Source organism: Pimephales promelas, chromosome 1 (genome assembly GCF_988280905.1).
Source record: "Pimephales promelas chromosome 1, fPimPro1.hap1.1, whole genome shotgun sequence".
NCBI lineage: Eukaryota > Metazoa > Chordata > Actinopteri > Cypriniformes > Leuciscidae > Pimephales > Pimephales promelas.
This window is the reverse complement of record NC_142769.1, coordinates 34388517-34414171: the sequence shown is the minus strand read 5'-3', so window position 1 is coordinate 34414171 and position 25655 is coordinate 34388517. Positions and strand designations below refer to the sequence as shown.

General features: G+C 35.8%; 3 protein-coding genes across 5 annotated transcripts; 1 reads left to right on the top strand and 2 right to left on the bottom strand.

Moving 5' to 3' along the window:
- Positions 1–1197: 1197 nt before the first annotated feature.
- On the bottom strand, positions 1198–9587 carry tph1b (tryptophan hydroxylase 1b). The gene is made up of 11 exons (XM_039657055.2): positions 9442–9587; positions 7777–7911; positions 7260–7443; positions 7033–7133; positions 6835–6902; positions 6540–6736; positions 4725–4860; positions 4045–4171; positions 3846–3941; positions 3260–3393; positions 1198–3153 (listed from the first exon to the last, which is right to left on the bottom strand). The coding sequence occupies exons 1-11, from the start codon at positions 9529–9531 to the stop codon at positions 2979–2981; spliced, it is 1443 nt and encodes a 480-aa protein (XP_039512989.1). The 5' UTR covers positions 9532–9587; the 3' UTR covers positions 1198–2978.
- Positions 9588–12763: 3176 nt separating this feature from the next.
- On the bottom strand, positions 12764–18174 carry mns1 (meiosis-specific nuclear structural 1). 3 transcript variants are annotated; one of them, XM_039657057.2, is made up of 11 exons: positions 18057–18174; positions 16974–17172; positions 16678–16902; positions 16215–16342; positions 16021–16123; positions 15709–15938; positions 15360–15576; positions 15165–15272; positions 14480–14737; positions 14226–14351; positions 12764–14131 (listed from the first exon to the last, which is right to left on the bottom strand). In XM_039657057.2, the coding sequence occupies exons 3-11, from the start codon at positions 16894–16896 to the stop codon at positions 14024–14026; spliced, it is 1497 nt and encodes a 498-aa protein (XP_039512991.2). In that variant the 5' UTR covers positions 16897–16902; positions 16974–17172; positions 18057–18174; the 3' UTR covers positions 12764–14023. The 3 variants fall into 3 exon arrangements, with proteins under 3 accessions (XP_039512991.2, XP_088985665.1, XP_039512990.2); XM_089129539.1 differs by having other exon boundaries at positions 17054–17172; positions 18057–18173; XM_039657056.2 differs by lacking the exon at positions 18057–18174 and having other exon boundaries at positions 17054–17348.
- Positions 18175–18438: 264 nt separating this feature from the next.
- LOC120468472 (intelectin) lies at positions 18439–22365 on the top strand. Its single transcript, XM_039657058.2, has 8 exons — positions 18439–19455; positions 19775–19850; positions 20033–20185; positions 20262–20509; positions 21101–21259; positions 21343–21463; positions 21682–21785; positions 22004–22365. The coding sequence occupies exons 1-8, from the start codon at positions 19447–19449 to the stop codon at positions 22154–22156; spliced, it is 1023 nt and encodes a 340-aa protein (XP_039512992.2). The 5' UTR covers positions 18439–19446; the 3' UTR covers positions 22157–22365.
- The last annotated feature ends 3290 nt before the right edge of the window (positions 22366–25655 follow it).

The window sequence follows — 25655 nt, the reverse complement described above, 5'->3', positions numbered from 1 at the left end:
GACAGAGACTCAGTCAAGCATCATAGAGGAGTTGGATCCAACAACAAATACGTATAACTGCAATGCATGTATTAACATAGGCTACCCAGTCTGTGGGCAACACACAATTTACATATACAACACAATCTAAATAACCCTATAGATCTTATTGTCTTCTAAGCAATTTGACATGTTTTATTGTCATAGTGCACCATGACATTTTTATGATATTGCATAAGGATTCAAAGATGTAAACTGAAGACCATTGATTTTTAACAGAAATCTCCAGCAGGGGACTTTGCTTGTTCTGTTGTTGGAAGCGAAGTGATGTTATTTTAGTGCTCCTCCACTAAACACAAACCAAGCATCTCCTTCGTTTATCACAATACAATAGGGCTATGTAATGTGCATGAAATCAAATCTTGAAATGGTGGGTACTTCAGCTGTAATCTAATTATACATTACGTCTTCATATTTGCAATAACAAGTGAGCTTGGAAATGCAGTAAGCTTGTGCTTCTCTCGTTTTAGACCAAGCTGATCAGACAGTAGGCTAACCACTTGTCTGTCTCAGAGTCAGACAACTTTATATTTTTGACCAATTAATATGAAACACCCAGAGAATCTTGCTCAATAAGTGGCTGCCTCCAAAAACACATCCTCTCTATAAACTGGCAAAAGTATTGGAGTACCCCTCCAAATCATTGAATTCCAATCACAGGTGTTGCAATCACTTTCATGGCCACAGTTGTAATCAAGAACCTATGTAGACATGCTTCTACAAACATTTGTGAAAGAATGGTTCGCTCTCGGGAGCTCAGTGAATTCAAGCTTACCGATTGCAATAAGTCCAGAAATTTCCATGGTCAACCGATCGAAGTGGGGGTCGCGTACCGGACGAGAAGTGAAGCGCCACGTCACGTCTGCTGCGCGTTGGCCCAGCAACAACAGGACCTTGTTCAAAATCCTGCTGCGCCAGGAATTGTATTAAATAAAAATATATTAAATTTACATTATTTGTTTGACAAAAACAATGACACCTTGACTGAATGTTTCCCGGATAATTAGCATCAGTTTTTCATGAGTTTCTGTAACTTAGCCAACAGTTTTACAGCCTGTTCATTGACATCACCTGCTCAAAACAAGTAGTTTAGGCCTAATCATATTTTCATTATCACACGATGACTGACATACCGGTATTTTTTCACATCTTAAACACCTCTCTCTCCAAATAGGCTTAATAATTTTATTAGCAAATAAATGAAAGTTTATTGCATAGTTGATGTTATAGATCACTTTTAAAATCATGTCATATTTTATAATTATATCCTGGCCATGGATGCATTAATCATTTTGCATCTGTCTTTCAAAGATGTCAGGTAAAAAGCAATTATGCATCCTCTCATTCGCCCTGAGAAAAGCCCCCTAAAAAGGCCAGTTAGGGGATACTTTACTGATCTTTTTTGGCAAAAAATAAATTAAAAAATAAAATAAAATCGTAGCATACAGTTAATGTGACTGATGCTTAATCTATATATGCAAATGTAAATATATATATATATATATATATATAATAGAAAGCCAAATACAGTTTCTGTGACTGATTCTGAATATATAAAGCAAAGGGAAAAATAGAATGGAAATGCAAATACATTGTTGGATGATTATAAACATGGTACTTTGCCTGTTTATGCCTGCAGTGCAGTACAGAAAATATGACAACAATTAAGATCTAAATGTAACTGGCCCTTTAAACACTACATGCAAAATAAATCAAACCAAAATGAATGTGAAGATGGTGACTGGAATTGTGTGTGTGTGTGTGTGTGTAAGTGTGCAAACATTGCTATGTGATTTGCTACTTAAAATTTCAGGGAACATTGATTGTGTTCCGTTAGTAACCACTGTAATAGAACAATATTGCCCTCTGCTGGTAAATGTGATTTTTTGAGGGGTTATTTTTTAACTTTGCGTCTGTAGAAACTAATATAACAATCTTTGATGAAAAAAAAAATTCATGGAGATAATGATTAAAGGCCGGCCAACAAACATTTCAAAAGGTTTGTAAGCCACTTTGTATTATTAATTCCACCTGAATCATTTGTGTGATTCAGATTAAGTTTGCTAATAAATTATTTAATTTGTGCATTAATCTATTTATTACATTTTTATTTCTACTTGTTCACTATAAGTATTAACTTTCTTAATTAGAATTTAGTAAAACACAAATGCACACGGACAAGCAGCAAATAAGCTAAACAGTCTTCAAAACACAACATACACACCACAGCTTTAACTTCACACCAGGATAATTAGAAAAAGGTGAAACATTTTGGTTATAAGGCATAATTTTATATCAAATGCCAATAAATAAATTATTCAGCTCATGGTAAGAAAGGGGTACATTTTCTTAAAGATACTAGTCGAGAGTACACATCAAATTACGAATTTAGAGCAATCTAAATTTTAGATAAGAGTTTGATCATTTTACGACTAACACAAATGTCTCAATCTCAAGTCTCAAGATGCAATGTTTGTAGGAGTGTTTTCCAAACCTGAGCTTTGTCTCTGAAGATAGACTCCAGACAAGGATTAACCATTTCTATTTTTCCTGTGTATTTACAGAAACTGAAGTCATAGTGGAGAGAAAGTTAGACTTCATGAATATAGTGGTCATGAATTAAAGTGGTGGCTGTAGTTTTAGCAGTGGTGGTGTTTGAATAGCAGTGAAGGACTCTGAGCTTGTTGGTGTAATTAAAGAGCACTTAAAGACTCTCCTGAAAGCAGTGCTTGGATATTCAAGTGCTTTGTGGTATTTGGCAGATTATCAGTAGCAGAGGAAAGGTGCTCACAGAGACATTAAGAGTGATTCACCTCTGCAGTCAGAGAAGGCAGATAATGAGATAATACTATGGCAGTGCTGAAAGTTGAGTAACGTGCTCTGATATTAGATATAGCTAGAATAAAAGCCTATTAATATGAGTGAGAGTGATATTGGTTTCAGACACCAGGGTGTGCGCTGAGACGACAGAGAGCGTCTCCGACAATGTCCAGCTCGTGTCTGAGCTCTTCGACCACATCGTTGATGCTGGGCATGTCCTTCAGCACACATACGCTCTGTGTGTACGGGTTATAACGTAGGGAGAATGGACGCTGGATTGTCTTTGCAAACTCACTGTGAAGGATAAAATGTATAGTTAAAACAAAATAATAATGAGGTAGAAATATAACAGGTCACATATACAAAAAAAATAAATAAATAAATAAAAAAATAGATTTACCGCATTCTAAATTTAGCTTCCTCAAAGCTCTCTGAAACAAAGTAAACATCTTGAAAGGTGGTGATGAGACACTCCTGCTTACAGGTGACCTTGGGCTCAAAGGGAAGGATTTTAGCAGCGCCTGAGAGAGAGTGCTTTAAAATAAAACATGTGTTTCAGATGTCACAGTAATGTTACAGTTTATAATATTACAAAATATTTCTATTTCAAATAAATGCTGTTCTTTTGATCTTTCCATTCATCAACAAAATCCTGATTTCTGTTTTGTGCGATAATAAAAATAATGTTTCTTAAAAATCAGCATATTAGAATGATTTCTGAAGGATCATGATATACTGAAAACTGGAGTAATGATGATGAAAAATAAAAAAAGTACAAAAATATTAAAACAGAAAACAGTTATTTGAAATTGTAATAATACTTCATTTTTACAGTATTTTTGAAACAGTAGCCTTGGTGAGCAGAAGAGACTTTTAAAAGCATTAAAATTTGATTCATATTTATTGTTCAAATTAAACAGATTAAACATAAAAAGATAATTGTTCTAATCTTTAATTCTAAAACCGACAATGCGCATCTAGTGTACCTTAAGTTCGCTGATGGACGAGAGAAGTCCAGCACCGTATGCTCTGAGTGAACCCTCCTGCTTGCACAGGCCAAACTCTACCGTGAAGAAATAGCACTGCAATGGCACACACACCAACATAACAACAATCAAAACTACTGCAAACAATATTAAGGCTTTATATGCACACCAGGACAGCAAAATGTACTGAAATATATACAGTTGCTAATTTCTGCACAGCATCATCAGACGCCCCGAGAGAAGCCAGTCCTAATTCCTGAGAGAACTGTGCAAAACTTGGTTCCGCCAACAGAGGAACATGACCCAGCAGCTCATGACATGTGTCCCTGAAAGACATAGACATGAAGATCTCTTTAATTTATTCATTTATTTGTATGTGCCTATTTCACATGACGCATACAAACGTGAAGTGAAGCTATTAAAAGCTATTAAATGTGGTTGAGTTATTGTTTCATCACTGAAATAACATTGAAACAATGAAAAATGGTTGTAAAAGGGTTAACAAAATCAATGATGAAATTTGAACAAGATCCATATGAAAAGTTAGACACTAAAACAATGCTGCAATATATTGACATTGATTTGATATTCAAAATTTAAAAACAAAATTCAACAGGGATTTCATATGATTCATGGCATTGACACGAAACGGAGCCCAAAGTACAAAATATAAGAAAATATACATATAAACATTAGTTTGATTTATTGAATAAAAGGTGCTGTGTTTGTTTCCATTCCTGCACGTGTAACTTGTTCATGCATCAAGTTTGACAGACAATGTGTTGCTTTAACAATGGGTGCTGCTTCATAAAAGCTTATTTCAAAAGATTGTGCCGATAAATTGACCTGAAGAGATAAAGGGACTTGCTCTGTACTCACGGTTCAGGAGTGTAGAGAGGATCTGAGCTGTGACGCACATATTGTGTACAGTGAAACACTCTGAAGGCCAGACCAGCCAGAAAGTCTCTCGGTGACAAGTACCCAGCAACAGGACGAATGGTGAAGCCAGTTCGCTCTGAAACACACATACACAGACAGTATACATACACATCTGCTGCCCCCTGCTGGTAACTAATATTTCTCTTCAGTTCCTCTTTTATCTATTGAAAGGTTAAAATGTATCTCAAAGGGGTGGTAAAACACTTTTTTTCAAAGGCTTGATTGTGTTTGTGGGGTGCACTGTAACATGTGTTCATGCTTCGTTTTTTTTAAAAAAAAGTCATTATTTTTCATATATTTTACCTTTATTCTACACTGCTCTGCCCCCTCTTGTAAAAACAGGTTCTATGAAACCAGTCCCTCAAAAATACGTAATGGGCTCAGATTGGTATGCTGGCCCAGTGTGGTGTGATTTGCTCAGATCTCTCTATATGGCTCTGTATTCACCTGGTGCATGTTTTTTCTTTACCGGTAGTTTGTGTATTATAAACAATGGCGTCAATAAAACCATTCCAATTGGACCCCGAATCGAACCCAGAGAATGTTAGTGAAGATGATCGAGCAGAACCTGTTCGAGAACGGCTTTTAAACGACGTTTCAGAATAGTTTGTTTTTTGTTGTTCTCATACTTTTTAGATACGCTGTTATGACTGACTATATGGCACCAATAACTGTCGCCAGAACTAACTATTAATTATCAAAACGTCTAATAACTATTAGGGATGGGCAACGATTAATCGAGATTAATCGCATCCAAAATAAAAGATTGTGTTTACATAATATATGTGTGTGTGTAGTGTGTATAATTAATTTGAATATATAAATACCCACACATGCATGTATATATTTAAGAAAAATGTGTTATTAATATATCAAATATTTATATTTATATATAATATTAATTGTGAATATATATATATATATACATGCACATATTTCTTAAATATATACATGCATGTGTGGGTATTTATATATACAAATTAATTATATACACTACACACACATATATTATGTAAACACAATCTTTTATTTTGGATGCGATTAATTGCGATTAATCGGTGCCCATCCCTAATAATTAGTCACTAAACATTGGCTTTACCACAGTAGCCAAATCAAACACAGAACCATGTTTAGCATGCCAGTAGATATACAGAAAAGCTCTAACGTTAATCAAAGAATAATTTACACTAATTCCAAGTTCGCTGTTGACTTGAGATTTTATGAAAAAAGCTTGTAACATTAGGTTATAGTCAGATAACGTTAAGTATGAATGAGCATTTAACAAACTGGTTTGCAGAGCCAAACAGCGTTGTCATTTGTTTACTTCCTTGCTACAACGTACAATTAACAATACAAACTATTACTGTTAAGAAAAAATCATTTCGACAGCATTGTGGCAAAAACACTCCAGCCTACTATACCACAAACACTCTTCTGCAAAGCAATTTAAAATGGACTCGCCCACTTTATTTAGTATTCTCGGAAGGGGTTTATGTAAATAATGGGGTTAGTGACGTCAGCAACCCTGGAGGAATGTCGTGTGGTCCTTATCGGCCGTGTAATTCTTAGAAATTGATTTCTTTAAAAGCAAATATCCCCCTTTGTTTTAAACTTTGAGCGTTGTAACTTCGCAGATGTTGTTTATGTTTAAACAGCAACATTACACACTAGCTAAAGTTAGAAAAGTGAAATCGTCGTGTTTTACCACCCCTTTAAAAAACTGTGTGTGTACAGATCATGTGTGGTCCTTCTCACCTCTCAGGAAGTGGGACACGTCCTCCAGCTGTGGTATGTTGTCCTCTCTGTAGCCGCAGTACTGGGTGAGCAGAGGCAGGTTGTGGAGGTACTCTTTACAGGCATGTGTAGGGTACAGCTTATTGAGCTCCCGAAACACTACACCCCACGTCTTCACCTCTTCCTCTGTGAACTCCACGCGTGGTATGGGATCTCCACTGCAGAGGGAGAGAGAAATATGTCAATATTAAGGATATATAAATATTTATAAAGTTATATAGTAATCCAGTTATTGTTAAAACCTTATTAGACGTACTGTTTGTAACTCATGGCAAGATCAGCAAAATATTTCCTTCTCTTACGATAAACGTTGTCTTTAAATCCCTGAAATCATATAAGAGCAAAAATGGTTTTCATACACAGTCACAACTCAAATACTGAAGACATGATCAGTATGACATAAGCACTACTAATTATAATTAACCATTGAATTTCTGAAGCAGACAATACCAACCGGATGATCCGCATCCAAATCTGAACCGTACATTAGAACACGACAGGCACTCTTATCCAGATCTGAGATCTTCTTAGGGAACCAAGGCACTTCAGCAAGATCTGAATTCAAGAATTTCAAGATGAAGAAAATTCATTTTCACAATGTTGCAATCTTTTTTTATTTTTATTTTTTACAACTCTCTGTGCACTAGTACTTCTGTCTAATGAAGGAGTAAAACACAGTACCATTTACAGGCGTCCAGAACTTGTCAGGTGAGTCCATGGCTATAATGCTTGTTTGTTTGCGTAGCAGCTGAACAATGTCTTTCAGAGTTTCTCGATCACTGTCACAATCCACTAGTACTTCCAACTCCGAGTTACGCCGTCGGGACTTGCGGGACTCAATATGCAAAAGATTTACCTGGTTGTCCTGTTTATAACAAATGAAAATAAATAATTTAGCCCAATTATATTTATCAAATTTACTGTTTGAATAATAATGAGAATTCATATATTTGGAGATCTACTAGATTTATAATGTGTGATAACTGCAGTGACAAGGTACTTATACATATATCACCAGCATTTCTTCATTCATGGTTTGACAATTATTGTAAATAAAACAGTTTGTAGCTGGAATTGCTAAACAAATTAGTTATTTAACCACTTACCTTTTAAAAAGTGCCAGCTATGTATAACATGGTTCTACTAAAGCTAAGAAATACCAAAAAATTCATATAGAGAGTATAGAAAACATTTATACCTGAAATAATTTTAAAGCCTTCACAAGCCCTCCAACTTCATTCTTCAGAGAGAAGACAATCGCGGCATGTTCCCTCTTGGAGGAAAGTGTCTTGTCTTTGCTCTCGTCTTTCTTATGAAAAGTAGTTTTGTTCAGCTTAGTGAGAGAGAGAGAGAGAGAGAGAGAGAGAGAGAGAGAGAGAGAGAGAGAGAGAGAGAGAGAGAGATATTATATTCAGTACTCAGTTGTTTCTTCACATTACCATGACAATCTCTCTACTATAGTCCATAGAACGTGTAATATCCTGCGCGAGTGAACGTATGTTTGCTTGACCTGCGTTTCAAATAGGAAATCGTTATTCAAAGGCAAATAACATGTAAATAACATTATTGTCAACAGGTTGGGTAGGAGTAGGATCCATAGTGCAAATAAATACTAACATGACCAGCACTAAGTGGTGGACAGCGACTTTAAATTTAACAGCCAATGATATCAACAAATCTTCTTTTTTTCCTGTTATATTAACAAAATCCTACAATACATAGGCCTAGTTCAGAAGTTCATGCGAATTAAGGCTATTTTTCAAATATATATATATATTTAAATTATTCAAATGTAGCTACATTAAAGATGTGTTAACCACAAAATATGTTTAATATTGTATTATGAATGAAAGTTATATGCAAATAGTTTAATTAACAATTAATGATTGCATATATTGTAACTCGTCAAGTTCTAGTAAAGCAATACAAAGTCGGCGCCAGAGCAGATCTACTGGAGGGGCATTGGGTCATCAGCGGGGGGGCACTGCCGTTTAAGAAATATTTTGACGCAAAAAAAAAAAAAAAAAAAAAAAACGAAACACCTTTTATTATTATAATTATTATTTATAATTATTATTTGCGAATTTCCCCACCACTTTTTGCCAGGGTCGATGTTGTCCCAGCACTTTTATACATCTCGATCTCGCGGCACGGATGTACCAATACAAATAAATAAAACATATCCGGTTACCTAGCAGAGCATTCATTTGTTAAATAAGAGGCGATATAGCACGCTGAAATGTGTTGGTTTTTAAATCAAGTGATCAAAGTGCTCGGTGACTCGATCTGTGGTGCTGAAGTGTTCTCTTGTGGCTCGCGCTGCCACAATAAACATCTTCACACGGACGCGCGCTTGATCTGTTGCGGCGAAATCTCTATTCGTACCGGTGAAATCCAAAGTAAAATGCACTCAAACATGTCCCTGCTTGACAACCACTGATAAACATAATCGGTTTTAATGATGGGGAAAAAAAATAATTATGCGAGTGTGGGTTAGAACCCAAAATCTCTTGCACTCCAGTCTAAGGTTTTACCACTGGACCACTACAGCACTTACATTGAAAAGTCGGATTGGATATATCTATTTCTTCATGTGAAAATTCTTGGCACCAACACATATTAGATCCACTTAGACAAAAAATTAAACACAATGTACTATTTAAATAGATTGCTAAACATTTGGTATTGTATAGCCTACATCTGATTTATGATTTAGAAACTTTGGTAGGAGGGGCATCAATGAGCGCTAGGGGGGGCACGGCCCTCGAATGCCCCACCATAGCGCCGACCCTGAGGCTATACATCCGTATTCAAACATGTTTATGCATTTTGAGTAGGCCTACACGAAAGAAGTTGCTCTTACCTCATTGTTGAGTTGCTTCTCTTCGTTACTCTTATTGATGGAGTCAAAAGACCGTCCTCGACGCGGTCCGTCAAGCTTGTTGGCGAGCATGGATAGTTACTCTTGGTTTTATAGTAGAATATGGAGAGGTGCGCGGATCAGACAGAATGCTGCTGTCAGTCTGGTAATGATGTTTTCTCTTTGCATTTATAAAGAGATCCGTCGGATGAGGGGGAGGAGCGCGACCCCGACCAGCCCGACCAGAAGATTTTAGATTTTGAAAATAGCTAGGTTCAAGTGATTTGAACGTTATCATTATGAAACAATTAAAAATGGATAGCCTATAATAATAATAATAATGTTATTGATATAATCGCAAAATGGGAGAACGGTGTTCACATTTTCTTTGTTTACCCCGGTGAATTGGTATGTTTTGTCCAGTAGCCTACTTTTGTCAGTCACATACTTTAACGTTACCTGTCTGAATGTAACCAAGTTTGCTTTTATTGTGTTGAATTTTTTTCCCCCAACATCTACTTCAATAATGATGTTAGAAATGTATTAATGTAGCCTAATGTAAGGTTGATTTGAACTAAATGTTCAAAATTCCTTTTGATTCAAAACCTTAAATCTAATGTGATATCTAATTGCTAAATAGCCCCAGTGTGAAGAGTCAGATCATAATAGACATGTAGGCTATTCACAATGTTAATTAATTTATTATTTTGATATTTAATACTGAATCACAACAGTATCATATAATGTAAATAGAATATGCCACATTAAACACCAGCCTTTTAGTAGAAGGAAAGAGTTGACAAACGTGAGAACAAAAAGGTATGGAAATAATAATAATTAATAAAAATAGAAAATCGAGTATCATAATGATCTCTGCTTATATGTTTCAGCACTATTGCCAAATGAACAGCTCTGACAATGCATTAAAAGATTCACCTTGGCATTTAAACACACCCAAGGTTTCGTTTGGTGCATATAGTTGATTTATTTACTCTTTCCAAGGTTGGGCTAGGATCAGTGAACTTTTTATTCACGCCTCTGTGGAAAGATTAGTGATGAAAGTGATGTGGATAATGGTCTAATAAGACACGGCAACAGGTCTAGATTAACTGGTGACGACTGATTCGGAATGTGCTTGTCACTGGATCCTGTTGTCTCCCAACCAAGCTAAAGGCACCATCCACACCATAGTTCCAGTCCGGGGGTGATTTTTTCCAATGGGAGAACCATGGAAAATAATAAAAGCACGTCAATGAGCGTGGCTAGGCTTAATAATGATATGGTAGTTATGAGCAATGGCTGTTTACAAGCTCACACCAGCATTAATTAGCTCAAAACGCAATATAATTAGGTACTGCTGTACGTCCATTTCCAAACAACATGACTAATCTTTTATTCAGACATTCTCACGCTACTTCTGTGCTTTATTGGTCCATTGTCTGTGTCTCCCACTGCTTGGTCATTGATCTGAAAGACCTCCATACCCCTATTCAGGGGGACAGACCGTCTTTTGTATGGCAGTCCATAAGTACACATCTCATTAGGCTTCATGAAGTGAGAGATTCACCATCTATTGAAACACAGCCAGTTTATACCATTTCCAACAGCTTGGTGAGATTTTTTTAGTTTTTTGCACTATTTAGTGCAAATATAAAATATCTTTAGCTCTGCCAAAAAAAAAAAAAAAAAAAAAACAATTTCCCATATCATAAAAATGTTGAAAACCAAAAATGTCTGTGAATCAAAACGCTTTGAACTTTATGACTCAAAGAAAATCTAATCCCATGAGGCACAAGAAATGCTTGAACTTTTTTTGTGGTAATAACCATCAGGGGGTACAGAGAAATCGGGAAAAAAAAGATGCATTCACCTTATCATGATAAGCATGTATAACTTATATTTATAGTATGTGTGAGATTTCCACTCATTTCCTTTTTTCCATATATAGTAATGATGTTTGTGCAGTACCAGTGACGTACAGTGTGATTGAGCCAAGTCAAATCATGCTCAGACTAATCCAATGCAGTCCTGGAGTCTGGTCTACAGTAAAGCTTCACTGTATGCACACAGCTTCTGCAATCAGAGTCAATTCAATCTACAGTCAGTCTCAGCAACAGGAAGTTCCCTTCAATCTATGTTGTGAGAAAAGGCCATGATAGAATAAGCAATGATACATAAGAGTTCATTGGTCTGCAAAACAACCTGAAGTTCCTTCAAGGCATTAGTGCTTCCTGTCTTTCCATGCGAGCAGGACAAGGTATGTGATGCAGAACAATGTCGGGAAAGATTAACTCTTGTCATGATCACTGAGCTTCAGTTGAAAGATGACAATCGTAAGAAATATTTGGGCAGTCTATAAAATCCATAACAGTATAGGTGGGCCAAACAAGATTTGCTCCAGTGCTGGGAAAAAGAATTAGGCAGCCCTCATTAGTGGTTTAACTTTGCTGCAAGGCACCTGAGTCAAGTTTTGGCATGGTCTACAAATTTTATGAGACTGTAGATTTTCATGCTGACCTTTTATATCTTTTACTTAAAGGTAAAGGTCTCCTTTCATTGATATACAAAGGAAGGAAGAAATGAATGTGTATCTAATTCTAATTCCTAATGTCAGAGGCAGGCATGAACATGTGCGTCAGCATGCTGCATGTGCATCTGGCATGCTCAACCTGTGATCTCTTCATCATCCTGTATGGATGATGGAGAGTGCAAAACAGGGCTATGTGACAGAATAGTTTCCATCATAATCATAATCTTTTCAAGGAAGCTTCCAGTTTCAACATCGACACCACTCTTTCCATATACATATTGAATGACTCACTCTCTCTCTCTCCATTTATATATATATATATATATATATATATATATATATTGTGTGTGTGTATATACCCACACACACACAATATGTATATATATATATATATTGTGTGTGTGTGTATATATATATATATATATATATATATATGAATACTTGTATTCATTGAGGATACATTAAATTTGGTCAAAAGTTACAGTAAAGACATTACAAAAGATCTCTATTGAAAATAAATGCTTTCATACTTTTAATGCCATTTAAAACATTTTATTCATCAAAGAATCCTGAATGGTTTCTATATGGTATAATAGTTTCTACAAAAATATTAAGCAGCACAACTGTTTTCAACATTGATAATTATGTTTCTTAAAGAACCAAATCAGCTTATTTGAATGATTTCTGAAGGAACATAACACTGAAGACTGGAGTAGTCCTAATTAACAGTTAAAATGTAATAATAATAATAATTCACTAAATTATTAAATAAATGCAGGTTTGTTAAACATAAGAGACTTTCAAAAACATGTAAAAACTTTATTGACCCCACTCTTTTGAACAGCAGTGTAATATGACAATAGCCAACCTTGTTTATGCTTATTTACTGTAAAACCTTAACTGAAATTGTAACAATATCAACAACACAGCTTTTCTAAGAAACTTTCCACAAATCATACTGTGTTATTGTCTCACCAGTGTAAGAATATATAGACATTAAACCCTGAAGATGTATGAAATTAGCTGAAAGTCACATAAAAATGTTTACTTACTGTTCATTAATATTAAATATGTCATTTTTTTTAACCTCTCAACTACTCTTGAGGTAATTTCTAGAATATTATTTAGAGAATGGGATGTGTTATGTGGAGGGGCTTTTATTATCAGTGTTGTATGTAAAAAGAGTATGTGGTGATCTAATAAAACTAAATTTGCCAGGCTTAGAATTGAAAATGAATACTTTCTAATCATGACAATGATGCTGCTTTAAACTATTCGGGATCAATTTATTGACATTTTCAATTAATTTAATTTTATGATAAGTTTGAAATGTTTCTTCATGTTTGTTACAGTGACAATTTTTAGAGGGAATTTCATAAGAGTAGTGCAGGTATATGGACAACAGTAAATACTTTGATGGAAGAATTTTACAGCCATGTCAGCAGCCAGACCAAGGTAATGGACTAACTGGGCAGAATGACTGACAGCTGTTGAGACATAAACACACACTTGACTGTACATGAGCAGTCACATCTGATTACATTCTTGCTCGTATGATATACTGCCAGACAACCATGAACTATATCCAGTTCTTTCTTAGGAAACAGTGAAATCACTCTGCTTTTCTTTTTAACAATTGAGAAAGACTAACCAAGTTTACAAACAACATAAACATGGTTTGTATCACACATTAAACATTTTTTTCAAGTGAATTTCACCTTCAAAGGATCAGATAAGAGGGAAAAATGTATTACCCAGTATGAGCATTATATTACTTACAAAGAATGTGATAAATTCTTAGGCTATTTAGATTTTCACATCTGTTTAATTAATAGAATCCTTTGAGGCCAATGTTTCTTCATAAACCAAAAATCAGAGTTTGGAATTAGAGTAACACAATATAATTTTAATACACTGTAACATAAAAGACAAAGATCAATTTGAAATTTGTTCCAATCTTTAGTGAAAGTGGCAGATGCACTGTTAAGTATACCAGCACTAACAGATTGAGAAAAAAGAAGAAAAATTGGAATTATGACTGGAATTACCCAACTGCTAGTTATCTCCCCAACCCTCATCTGAGAAAATATCAGCCTGTCGTTGTTTGAAATTCTTTTTGAAATCCTCATCAAAGTGCTCCAGATCATCTTCTTTGAAAATACCCTAATAAATAAGAAAAACAGTTGTGTGGTGACAAATGCATCCTCTAAATATCGAATCTGAGCATCCGTGTCCTATGGTGTGGTGGTGTTCTCACCTTTGGTAGGTATCCCAGCAGTTTTGTCGCATGCTGTTTTAGGAGCCTCTGTCTCTCCTCTTCGATGATCTTCCGACGCTGAGACTCTCTCTCCTGCTCCATTGCTCTCTCCTCTTCCTCCCTCTCCTGTTGAATATTTAGATTCATTCATTCCACATTATCAGCATTTATGGCTATAGTCTGACTCGGAAGGATCTAATGAGTGAGCTGCACATTTGCATGTTTTGAGATTGATTTGCAGGTTTGGGTCTTACTTGTTCAGCCAGATACTGCTGTCTCCTGTCTTCCAGCAGCTTCTCCACAGCCCGTTTGTGTTCCAACTGTTTCATACGACGCTTCTGGGCATTCATCTGCTCAATTCGGTCATCCTCTGCAAACTTGGCCATCATCCTCTGTCTGAAGGCCTCCTCTTCCTCTTTCTCGGCTTGTATACGCAACTGCTTGAAAGCCATCATCTCCCGACGCGTCTGCTGTAGCTCCAGCCGCTGCCGGATCCTCTTCTCCATCTCTTCCTGTGAGTGACAAGATGGTAAACGTTTACATGGTGCTAGTGAATCTCACAAAAAAAGCATCAATGAATAATAGAAAAAATTATTATTAATATAAAATATAAAACAGAATTTGGAATGAAACATGAAACTAACCCTAAATCACACCCTAATCTGAACCCTATAGTAAGTGCATGTAGTTAATTAGTGTTTCTCAGTACTTAAACGTAGAATTACACTGTAACACGGACAACTTCAAATAGTGTAACCCGGTATCTTGATTATTGATTGAGGAAATCTTGAAGGCCCTATAATAGGCTTAATTTCATGGGGTTATTTGAAATATGAATTGGACATTTCATTGACAGGAATCATGAGATTGACCTTTGTCATCTTTGTAAAATGTTTAAAGTGCATCCAGTAAAGTGTGATGTAGTAAGACAGTTCTCACAATTTCTTGTTGTCTTGCAGCCTCAGCTTGCTCTTCCAAGTAGAGTTCCTCACGGACGCGCTCAATCTCCTCACGTTGTCTTTTCTCAATCTCGATCTGCTCAGAGAGCTAAATCAGAAGGAAAAAAGGAACACATTAACATCTGAATCTTGATTACTCGCCTGTACTTAATGACCCAGATGAGCTTTTATGTACCATTTTGTGCAGGATTTCTTTCTCCTGCTCTCGCTCTCTAACTTTGGCCATCCTGTCCTCCTCTTTCCTTTGCTGGTACTGGGCAAACTCCATGATGCGCCTGTTCTCGGCTTCCACTTTTTCTCGCTCCATACGTCTCCACTCTGCTTGCTGCTTTTTAAAATCTTCAATGTATCTCTGAGTGGTCGTGACCTTCTCGAGTCGTAACTGAAGCTCCCTGTAAATTAAGCTTGCCAGTTTCAAACCATCCTAGACCCATCTGATCAACTCATCTAAAATAGATGTTGTGATATTGTCTGTTTGCTCCAGTAGCAGCAAATAATAAACTTAAGAAAAAGGAAACACTCACATCTGGTTCTCCTCATTGATCTTTCGCACAATTTCGTCCACCATGAGTTTTTCTTTAAGAAACTCTTCATAGGCTTCCTGCCTCTTGCGCTTCTTCTCCTCAAGCTGCTGCTCAAGCTCTTGCTGGTAGCGTACCACCTCTTCATACTTCTTCTGCTCCAGTTTCTCCTTTTCCATCTCGGCACGCTCATGCTCACCCTTCATCTTACGGGCAACATCAGCCTCTTGTCGCTGGTAATATGTAAAACCACAATAAGCAAAACCACAAAATAGATGGACAAATGTAAGACACTACTTTGGAGTTCACACTCACCATTGTCTCATATCTCATGGCCTCCTTTTCTGCCATCTGTGCTGCCCGTTCTCTGTTCAGGTAAGCAGATTTGAGCTTCAACTCTAGCTCTCGAAGCTCAACACTGCCAATAAAACGCAAAGTTTAATGATGGTAAAGCTAAAAAAAAACCATAATACAGCGCTACTGAGTGCCATTCAACTCTGGTCTGTTACCTGTTTTCTTTAATGTGCTGCCTCATCTTCTCATCTCGCAGTTTCTCATTATTAATTCTCGCCAGTTCCTTGGCCATCCTCTCTTCCTGTTCAATCTGCCTCTCTCTGAACTGTCTGTCCTCTTCTGCCTAAAAACATACATTAACACAGTCAAGTGTTAGATTTTGATTTTATATATTTAATTGTAATATTAAATAGGCTATATCGTTAAATGTGTTGATTCAGAATAGATTGTGATGATCCATGCATGTTTTAAAATGCATGATTAATGTTTCATGCATGTTCTTAAATGTGCAATGTATGTTTTTTGTTGTTTTTTTCCTCAAGAAGGAAGACTGCATTGCCATAGGGCACAGCTAATGGGGATCCAAACAAATACATACAGCAGACATCTGTGCGTAGCTTTTTTTTTTTTTTTTTTTTTTTTTTGAGCATACAGCTGGCGTATTTTCGAAAAACCAACCTTGAGAAGTGATTCCTCGATTTGTCTGCCATACTCTTCATCTTGCATCTTGCGCAGGAAGCGCTTTCTCTCGACTCTTTCTTCGGACTGAAGACTGGCTTGCATCTGCCGGTCTTTGGCGATGCTTTTGGTCTGATCTTCACGCATTTCCTCCTGTTTGCGGTGATCCAGGATCATCTTCTGATGGTGGTTGTGAGAGATGTTGCGACGCTGGCTCATGAAAGACTGCAAAAACACGGTCACTTAGCTATAAGTTCTACAACACAACCTCGCTAATGACAAAAATCGTGTCTTACATGTTATCTTTATTAGCGCGTCGTCTATTCAAACAGGCGGTTCGTGGCTTTTTAACTAATAAAATCTACGTCATATTTACCATTCCTTAGGTGTGCTCGACAGCTCCGTAGATTTTGCTTTTGTTTCTCTCCAAACAAAGTAGGAAACACCATGCTCATTTGTTTGAGTCGTTGTCCTAGAAACGCCGGTCTTTCAGACCTGGGAATAAAGACGAATTTTATTGGCCAGCACAACTCTTGTAGAGCCAATAAAGCGCAACAGGTTCCGGAAGTAAACATTCCTGCAGATGATGGAGCATTGTGGAAAAGAGGGAGAAATGCGGAATATGTTTATGACATATTCATATGTATATGAATATGTTGTCCTGCATCCTCAATAAATAAGCTACAGTTAGTGCAAAATTCAGCTGCTATAGTTCTTATTAGGTCAAGAAAATATGATCATATAACACAGATTTTATCATCTCTACACTGGTTATTAAGTTATCAATTACAAAGTACTCTTACTACTACTGACCTATAAAGCTCTAAATGGTCTTGCACCTGTGTATTTAATGGGCCTTTTATCGTTATCTGTAAAACTGCTTTGAAACAATATGTATTGTGATAAGTGCAATACAAATACATTTGAATTTAATTGAATCATTCTGTGATACTTTTGCATCTTCTTTTACAAAGCTTGATTCTAGTCACTATCTTCTGCTATAATGAACGAGGGCAGGCATTTTTAAACAATTATCCTTTTGTTGTCTATAAAAGAAAGGAGGGAATATGGCATTAGAACAACAGCAGAGTGAGTTAAATGATGACTTAATTTTCATTTTAGGGTGAATTATCCCTTTGTAGTTACCATGAAATCATAATTGACAATTTCTTTACAGAAAAATTGCTGTATTTTACATTTAACAAGATTTATTTGTACACAACGTTATTATTTTTTTCACATCATTGTAGCAAAGTTCAGGGAAGAAGGAGGCAGGAACTGGAGAACAATCGTAAAACTTTACAAAAGTAAAACTTTACTTGAATAAAATAAACAAAATACCTGCCTGAAAATAATATATATATATATATATAGGCTACCTGCCATCAGAATACATACAAAAGCAGGCCAGTTCCTCTCTCGATAATCCACGTCGTCGCTCCCCCTTTATGCTTCCACTCCTCCGTGAGAGATGCGAGACCTGTGCTAACAGGTATTGCTCATTAGCAATCGCACCAACGGCCTCGTGCCATCCTCTCACGTCCCTTGTCCGTCCTGTTCGCCACAATCCTGTTTCCTTGTGACCTTTAGTTCCTTCTCGTAATTTTAAGTTATCAAAATAACTTCCCTGTTGACATATTTTTCTGTGCGAGGTCAGGCCAAAGCAGTGGCAAACTATAGACAAAATAACATCCTGCCCTACATTTTTTCTTGTTCGAGAAGCTGTTTCTCTCCCATATAAGTCACAATAGGATGTGTTCCAGAAATGTATAGTAGTGACATCAGTGGCCAGCATTCAGAATTATGACAATCAGTTACAGTTTATGTTGCACACAGTTTCTTGTAGATTAGCTTGTTCATCTTGTGAATAATGTTCTATTATATAGCTAGTAAACATACAGTATTCTACAATTTTTGTGGAATGTGCTTTACTGAGCGGTTAAAAGGGTACGAATAGCTGCATATTACTGTTCACTACAGTGCACATAAAACCGCATCTAAGATTAAATATTTTCATTAAAAAACAGCTTTATTGGGCATACTGTATTTTACCGTTCACGACTTGTAGCTCTCCGCCATTTTGAGAAGGTCAAAGGTTATCTCGGCAACTCCTGCATCAAAATATTCTACTGAGCAGCCCAGTGGAAAATACCACATGAAGGGGTGTTCATGTGCATTTTCCACGTCGGCTTTTGGTATTCATCATACTTACCATAACACGTGAGCGAACCAAAAGTCAATTGCGCTGGGTGCAAGATATGGCCCTTAATGTCACGCGGTCGGTCTGCACACTAGACCATTGTAAACATGTTTGAAACCGCAGAAGGTATTTTACAACCCAGTTTTAAATGAAGCAACAGCAACATCAAAGGACAATGATGAATGGCAATAAATCTTATCTGAATTAATAACCTGTTATCCTGTCATTGAACCTGGATATTTTGCAATCACAGCATGTGCTCCTAATAAAATTCAGATGGAACACTGACCTGCCTCCATCCTGTAGTAACTACCACACTGAAAATCACTTCTTAAGCCTCTGTGGAAAAAAAAACTTTTCAATTTTCAATTATTCAAGTTAATGTTCAGCAACATCTACAGGTTGTCCCTTGATAAAAATGGGTTTATTGGATTCGTGAGATGACAATATCTCTTCCTTGTTGTATTTGCCAGGAAGTCTTTGTCATCCTTTGATAAGAAAAAGATATAAATTAACATTTGTTTTTTAGACACCAAGTAGGCTACACAAAACCTATACCTTACTGGCTCATGGAAATGGTAAGTTAATGTGCTGTCTTTTTCAGGTAATACAAATAAACGACAGTACGGTATTGATTTGATAATTTATTGAATGTAATGAATTGATTGAAGTGTGAAATTGATTAAAGTGATTGATTAATGAATTGAAATTGATTAAATTGATTGATTAACTAATTGATTAAAGTGCTGAATGTGTGAAATCGATTTGTCAACTACAGTTTGCTTTTAGTAAACATTTACACAAAAACATGGAACCAAATACCAATTTCAGGTGTGCATATTTTCAGAGTGTGGTTTCAATTTGAACTATGAAGAACCTTTCTCCTTTTGTTTGCAGACTGTCTTTATAAAAATGTTTTTGGGGATCCTTCTCAGTCTCTCACTGAGTTTATGGTTCTGTGATGCTAAATCAAGTAAGTGTAATTATATATATATATATATATATATATATATATATATATATATATATATACTGTATGCGTGTGTGTGTGTGTATTTTATCACAATATTTATCACTATGTGACATTTTCTGACTCACTTTTTAACTTGCATTACAGCAAAACCAGTGTTTACTCTTTTTATGATCTTTCTACAGTGGGAGCTATGTATGTCATACAAGAAACAGAAGCACCATGTATTAATATCAGTGATACCAATAGCAACCACGAGCTTGAAAAACTTCTCGACAGAATTAAATACGTTGCTCGAAGCTGCAAAGAAATTCTTGACAAATATCAAGTTTATGAGGGTATGGTCTTTTTATTATTATTTTTTATGTTTTATCTTAAGGCAGTTTAGCTGACTCAATGCTTCTGTTCACTCAGATGGCCTGTACTATCTGATCTCATCAAGAGGGGTCCTTTACCAGACGTTCTGTGATATGACCACTGCGGGCGGAGGCTGGACGCTTGTGGCCAGTGTTCATGAAAACAACATGTATGGAAAGTGTACTGTTGGTGACCGCTGGTCTAGTGAGCAGGGCAGCAACGCAAACCGGCCTGATGGTGAAGGGACTTGGGCGAACAGAGTCACATTTGGAACTGCAGAGGCTGCTACAAGTGATGATTATAAGGTACTTTATTATTACATTTTACAACCCTGGTTTAAGAGAAGCAATATAAAGGACACAAAGTCCCTGGACTGACAATCAAAATATGTTTAACTAGAATCTAAAACAGAATCTGACACAGTCTGTGTCCTTCCTGTCACTAAAAAAAGACAAGCAATATTGAGAGATATTATCAATTTGACTGCACTCACACTATCGAATGAGAGCAAAACTTAAACTGAAGATGAGCTTGATGATTATATTGTATTTTGTAACTGCTTTATATCTGTGGGTGGTGATTTCCTAGCTGAATGACAAACTTGTGTTGATCTGATTAAATCAACATTGAATTGAGCTGGATAATGATACTATCTTCCATAGAGCTGTTTTATGGCTGAATCATAAGCCAACAATTTGTTTCATAACTGATGAATATAAATTGAGCTGAATAATTACTTTACTTTTGAGCTGCTTTATTGCTGAAACCAAAGTCGTTTCATTAATTCAGTTTCGCAACAGTATCATTATTTTTCTTTTTATTACTGTGAATCTGATTTGAAACAATCTACATTTTATATACAGCACTATATAAATAAATATGACTTGATTTGACAGAATCCTGGATACTTTGACATTGCGGCACAGGATGTGTCTGTGTGGCATGTTCCTAATAATATGGCGTTTGAACACTGGACCACTGCCTCCATCCTGAGATACCACACTGAAAATCGCTTCTTAACTCTACATGGAGGAAACCTTTTCCATTTATTTAAGGTCAGACAGACTTTAATGCCAGTTTTGAGTTTTAAACATTCCCAGAAATATAGGTGGGCAAACTTTTATCTTAATTTTCGTAGAAATTTCCTGTGAGGTTTGGAATCGGGACATGCAACATTGATAATGGACCTGCTATTCCAATAGTGTATGATACTGGAAGTAAGGATTCTACCAAACAACTGTACGGACCTAATTTAAGAGGTACAAAAATACTTCTTGAGCTAATATTTTTTCTGATATTTTAAAGAAGGTATCAAGTGGCTGTCATAAAATCTGTGTATTATTCAGTTATGGTGTATTATTTTTTGCAAAGCATCATCAATGTTGAGATCTAATCAGTTTAATGAATGAAAGCCATGTCATGTGTGCATGGACCTTTCATGGCAGATCATCAATTATATATTCTGTGCTTTTTTCAGGAATATTTGATGCTGGATTCATCACATTCAGAGTCTTCAATACTGAAAAGGCAGCCATGGCTCTTTGTTCGGGGGTTAAACCAACCGGCTGCAATACTGAACATGTGAGTTAAACAAATAATGGATTATTTACAACAGTGTTTTTGAACAGCATTTGATCACCACGGGCAGTTATTCATGCTTCATTGTATAAATGAAGAGAAAATCCATTAATAGTATGGTAATACAATTTCAACAGAATTTTTTTTTTTTTACTGCACCAATGTTCTATGAAGAAATGCATGTATGTTGTTTTGTTATTAATTCACTCATATTTTTGCAGTTCTGTATTGGTGGAGGTGGACACTTCCCTGAGGCGGTCCCTATGCAGTGTGGAGACTTTACTAGTTTTGACTTCAGTGGCTATGGTACTCTTAGAGAATGGAGTGCTTCCAGAGAGATAACTGAAGCAGCTGTACTTCTTTTCTATCGCTAACACTCTAAAACTAAAATGACCTGCTTCTTTTTCTTCTCTCTTGAGATATCACATTTATTAACATCTGATTGTTATATGGACAATTCTTTTTTTTAAAGATATATACTTTATATGGGTCTGTGATCTAAGAAAGTTACATTTGTTCTGTTGGAATTTTAGGTAAACATGTTTATGTGTTGGTTACTAATAAAAAAAAAAATTGTCGTTGACGAGCAGATTCTGCTAGTTTGTAAAAAGCATACCCAGTACTGTATACTTTAACTGTATACTGTTTCTTTTTACAAATGTTCAAAAATGGAGAAAAAAAATAATAATCTAATGGATTTCCACATACTGAAACATTTACAAAACATTCACATTTGTTCATATACTAAACACGCATAGCAATTACTGTAAGATCTATTGAAACATTCATCATTTCATCTCATGTCACACTCAATTCTTTTTCAAAATTCTTTATTTAGAGATTATTTTGGACAATAATAGAAGGGTAAAAATGGCAGGGACTGTTAACAAAAAAATCTAACCACAACAACAAAACCTCAACAGAGAAAATAAAATATATTAAAATATATACACACACACACACACACACACACACACACACACACACACACACACACACACACACACACACACACACACACACACACACACACAACATTAGGTTGAAGCTTTAAGTCTCTCAGCAGTGATCACTAAATCAGAGAAACTAATGTGAGAATTGGTATTTGAAACAATACAAATTAAATTTAGGAAAATATTGTAAAAAAAATTGAAGTGAACTAAGCAGATGATACCTGTCTATTTAGTCTGTTTATGTTTTCGAAATAAACTTAGAAGTGAAAGTAAACAAGCTGAGTGTTCACGAATGCCATCAGAATGACAAGTTAGTCAAAAGGTGGATCTACAGCCATCATATCTACAACAAGATGAAGAGGAAGAACATTCTGGAATGGGCAAAGGAGCTGAACCTTTCTGGGTTCAGTATGCCGGGAAAGCCTGGTATTGTGTGTGTGGAGGGTCTGCAGTCTGCTTGCGATGAGTTCTGGGCGAGGTATGAATTGAAATCTAAACCAAATCAGTAGGGTCTACACTTATTCTTTTGTGAACACGCATTTTGAGTGCAAACTCTAAATATCAAAGACGGGTTTAATACCTAATTTAAAATAGATTTGTTTGTGTGGCGGTGTGTGTGTAATTTTGACTATACTTGTGAGGATCTCATTCATTATGTTAGGGGCCTGTGTGTGTTTAGATGACTGTTAAACATTTCTTGAACTTAGACATATATTTTAGTGTTTCGGTTTGCAAATATAAGTTTGAAAACCCCTGATATAGGCAAATTCATATACAGTAGATTAACTTTTAATTTTAATTGTTTTATGTTCTCTGCAACTAATAATTGACCGTACTTTATGGTTGATGCAAACCATCTTAAATTTTTTTTTTTAATTATTATATTATATTGGAAAAAAATGTTGAAGAAGATTATAAAGAAAGAAGTCCGTTTTGAAAGAAGTCCCTTATGTTCACCAAGGCTGCATTTATTTGATTAAAAACAGTAATATTTGTGAATGAAATATTAAAATTTAAAATAACTTTTATATTTGAATATCTTTTAAAATATAATCTATATTACTGTGAGGTTAAAGCTAATTTTTATTATTGGTGCTTTTTTTAAAAATGTATTTTTAGGGTGAAAGTTTTAACATGGAAAAGAATTATGATTCGACACAGAGAGGATGTCCCTTTGGAAAACGGCTCGATGGAGGAAAGAACTGACTCCCTTCGCAAGTTCACTGGATTTCATGAAGCCATTTTTGACCCTCACGGGACCAGAGGAAACCACATGGACCTTGGACAGCTTTATCAGTTCCTCAATGACAAAGGATGTGCTGATATCTTTCAAATGTTCTTTGGGATTGAGGGAAGATAATAGTTTGTCTGTCTGTTTGTCTGTATTAGTGCCTACCCACTTTTTCAGCGGTGTTGATTCTGGAAGTATTTTTTCCATTATTTTTTCCTTTTGGGACTTTTAAAAAGTTTCTGTTTAATTATTATGAGCAATGAACCAAACCAACCAGCTATGAGGTGAATTGTAACGTCGCAAATTGCTTTAATTTTAATCAAAAAAGGTATTTGAAAATTGGACAAAATGCAAAGGTACAATAATGTACTTAACTGCTATTGAGAAGAAAAGAACTACAATCCCACGAAGCATTATGAACAAATATTTAAGTATATTTTGTGCATATAGCGAGGCTGACTTGATTACATCCTTCATAGTGCTTCATGGCAGTGAGCTAAAAAGCTCTTTTGGCGTGTTTTGCTTGTTGCGGCTCTCTGATTGGTGGAATTTTGTGAACAGAAATCACCCTGACATTATGGGTAATGTAGTTTTTCCACCACAAAATCCACTGTTAAACACGATTATTTTAGAAATAATATTTTAGAAACTGGTTGCAATATTGCAGGATGATGGCTTCAACAGAAGCAATAACTTTCTATTAACAATGTTGTTGCTCACAGTAGAGCTGTTTTTATAAGTTTTGCCAAAATTCGTAAAAGTTTAAGTTTACGCCAAAAATTAATTTCCCAAAGGATATTTCTTACTTCCATATCCTGACTGTTGCCCTTGATTGCAAGGACTCTGGAGATCACTCAAATGAACAATTGATAAAGTTTGGCTTGCTGAATATTAGATCCCTTTCTACTAAAGCACTTGTTAATTGTTAATAATAGGATCACACATGTGCTCAGTTGGACAGCTAATGTGCCCTGGACCCGAGTACTGCCAAATTTACTGCTCCACCCATTTATGCATCTCTCTGCACCTCCTGCTAACTTACACTAGCAGGCGTAGACACCCATTCATGTAGACATGTTAATTACCATATGTAGATAGTCACAGACCCTGACCCATCAACATTGTGCATACCGGAACTAGTTTTATGTGTATCGGACGCCCTTTTGACACAGCAGTTTTGACTCTCCGGACCTTTATCACTCCTTCCTCATCTACCTAAACATGCCCTTTTGATTCTTCCTCTTAATCAAAAGATTCCTCAAGGAAATTAATTATTAAGAAACAAGCAACCATTGTGTTCTGAAGGCATATTGTTATACTGTATTATACATCGAGTATTTGTTGTAAAGAGGTTGTGTAAAGACGGTACTGTATCTGAAGGTTGGAGAAAATCAATTTATGTCCTTTAGAGACATCCCTTTTATTGTATGTGTAATAAATTCAGACTCAGATTATGTAAAAAAATAAACTTTATTTGAAATTACAGCAAAATATTATACACACCCAAATAAGTTAGCAAATGAAAAAAAATGGTCGAAAGACTGATAAAAAAAGTTAACAAAACTGACTTTGTTCGAATTTAATTCATTCTTCATTTTTACAATGGCAATTTTACATAAAGGCAACAGAGTTAAAAATAATTTATTTTTACATTATGACTGTCTGCGATCTCCTGGAGGGTTATAAAAT

What these genes read in the sequence shown, in the direction of transcription:
- LOC120468472 (XM_039657058.2), top strand. An exon ending in ACCTTTTCCATTTATTTAAG is followed by an intron (nt 21,260 to 21,342) that starts GTCAGACAGACT and finishes TAATTTTCGTAG; the next exon opens with AAATTTCCTGTGAGGTTTGG. An exon ending in GTACGGACCTAATTTAAGAG is followed by an intron (nt 21,464 to 21,681) that starts GTACAAAAATAC and finishes TGCTTTTTTCAG; the next exon opens with GAATATTTGATGCTGGATTC.
- tph1b (XM_039657055.2), bottom strand. Translation starts at nt 9,531, where the DNA reads ATGCTCGCCAACAAGCTTGACGGACCGCGTCGAGGACGGTCTTTTGAC. An exon ending in GTTCTGGACGCCTGTAAATG is followed by an intron (nt 7,134 to 7,259) that starts GTACTGTGTTTT and finishes TCTTGAATTCAG; the next exon opens with ATCTTGCTGAAGTGCCTTGG. An exon ending in CGTCCATCAGCGAACTTAAG is followed by an intron (nt 3,394 to 3,845) that starts GTACACTAGATG and finishes TTTATTTTAAAG; the next exon opens with CACTCTCTCTCAGGCGCTGC.
- mns1 (XM_089129539.1), bottom strand. An exon ending in CAGCACATTAAAGAAAACAG is followed by an intron (nt 16,124 to 16,214) that starts GTAACAGACCAG and finishes TTTTATTGGCAG; the next exon opens with TGTTGAGCTTCGAGAGCTAG. An exon ending in TGCTGGGATACCTACCAAAG is followed by an intron (nt 14,132 to 14,225) that starts GTGAGAACACCA and finishes CTTATTTATTAG; the next exon opens with GGTATTTTCAAAGAAGATGA.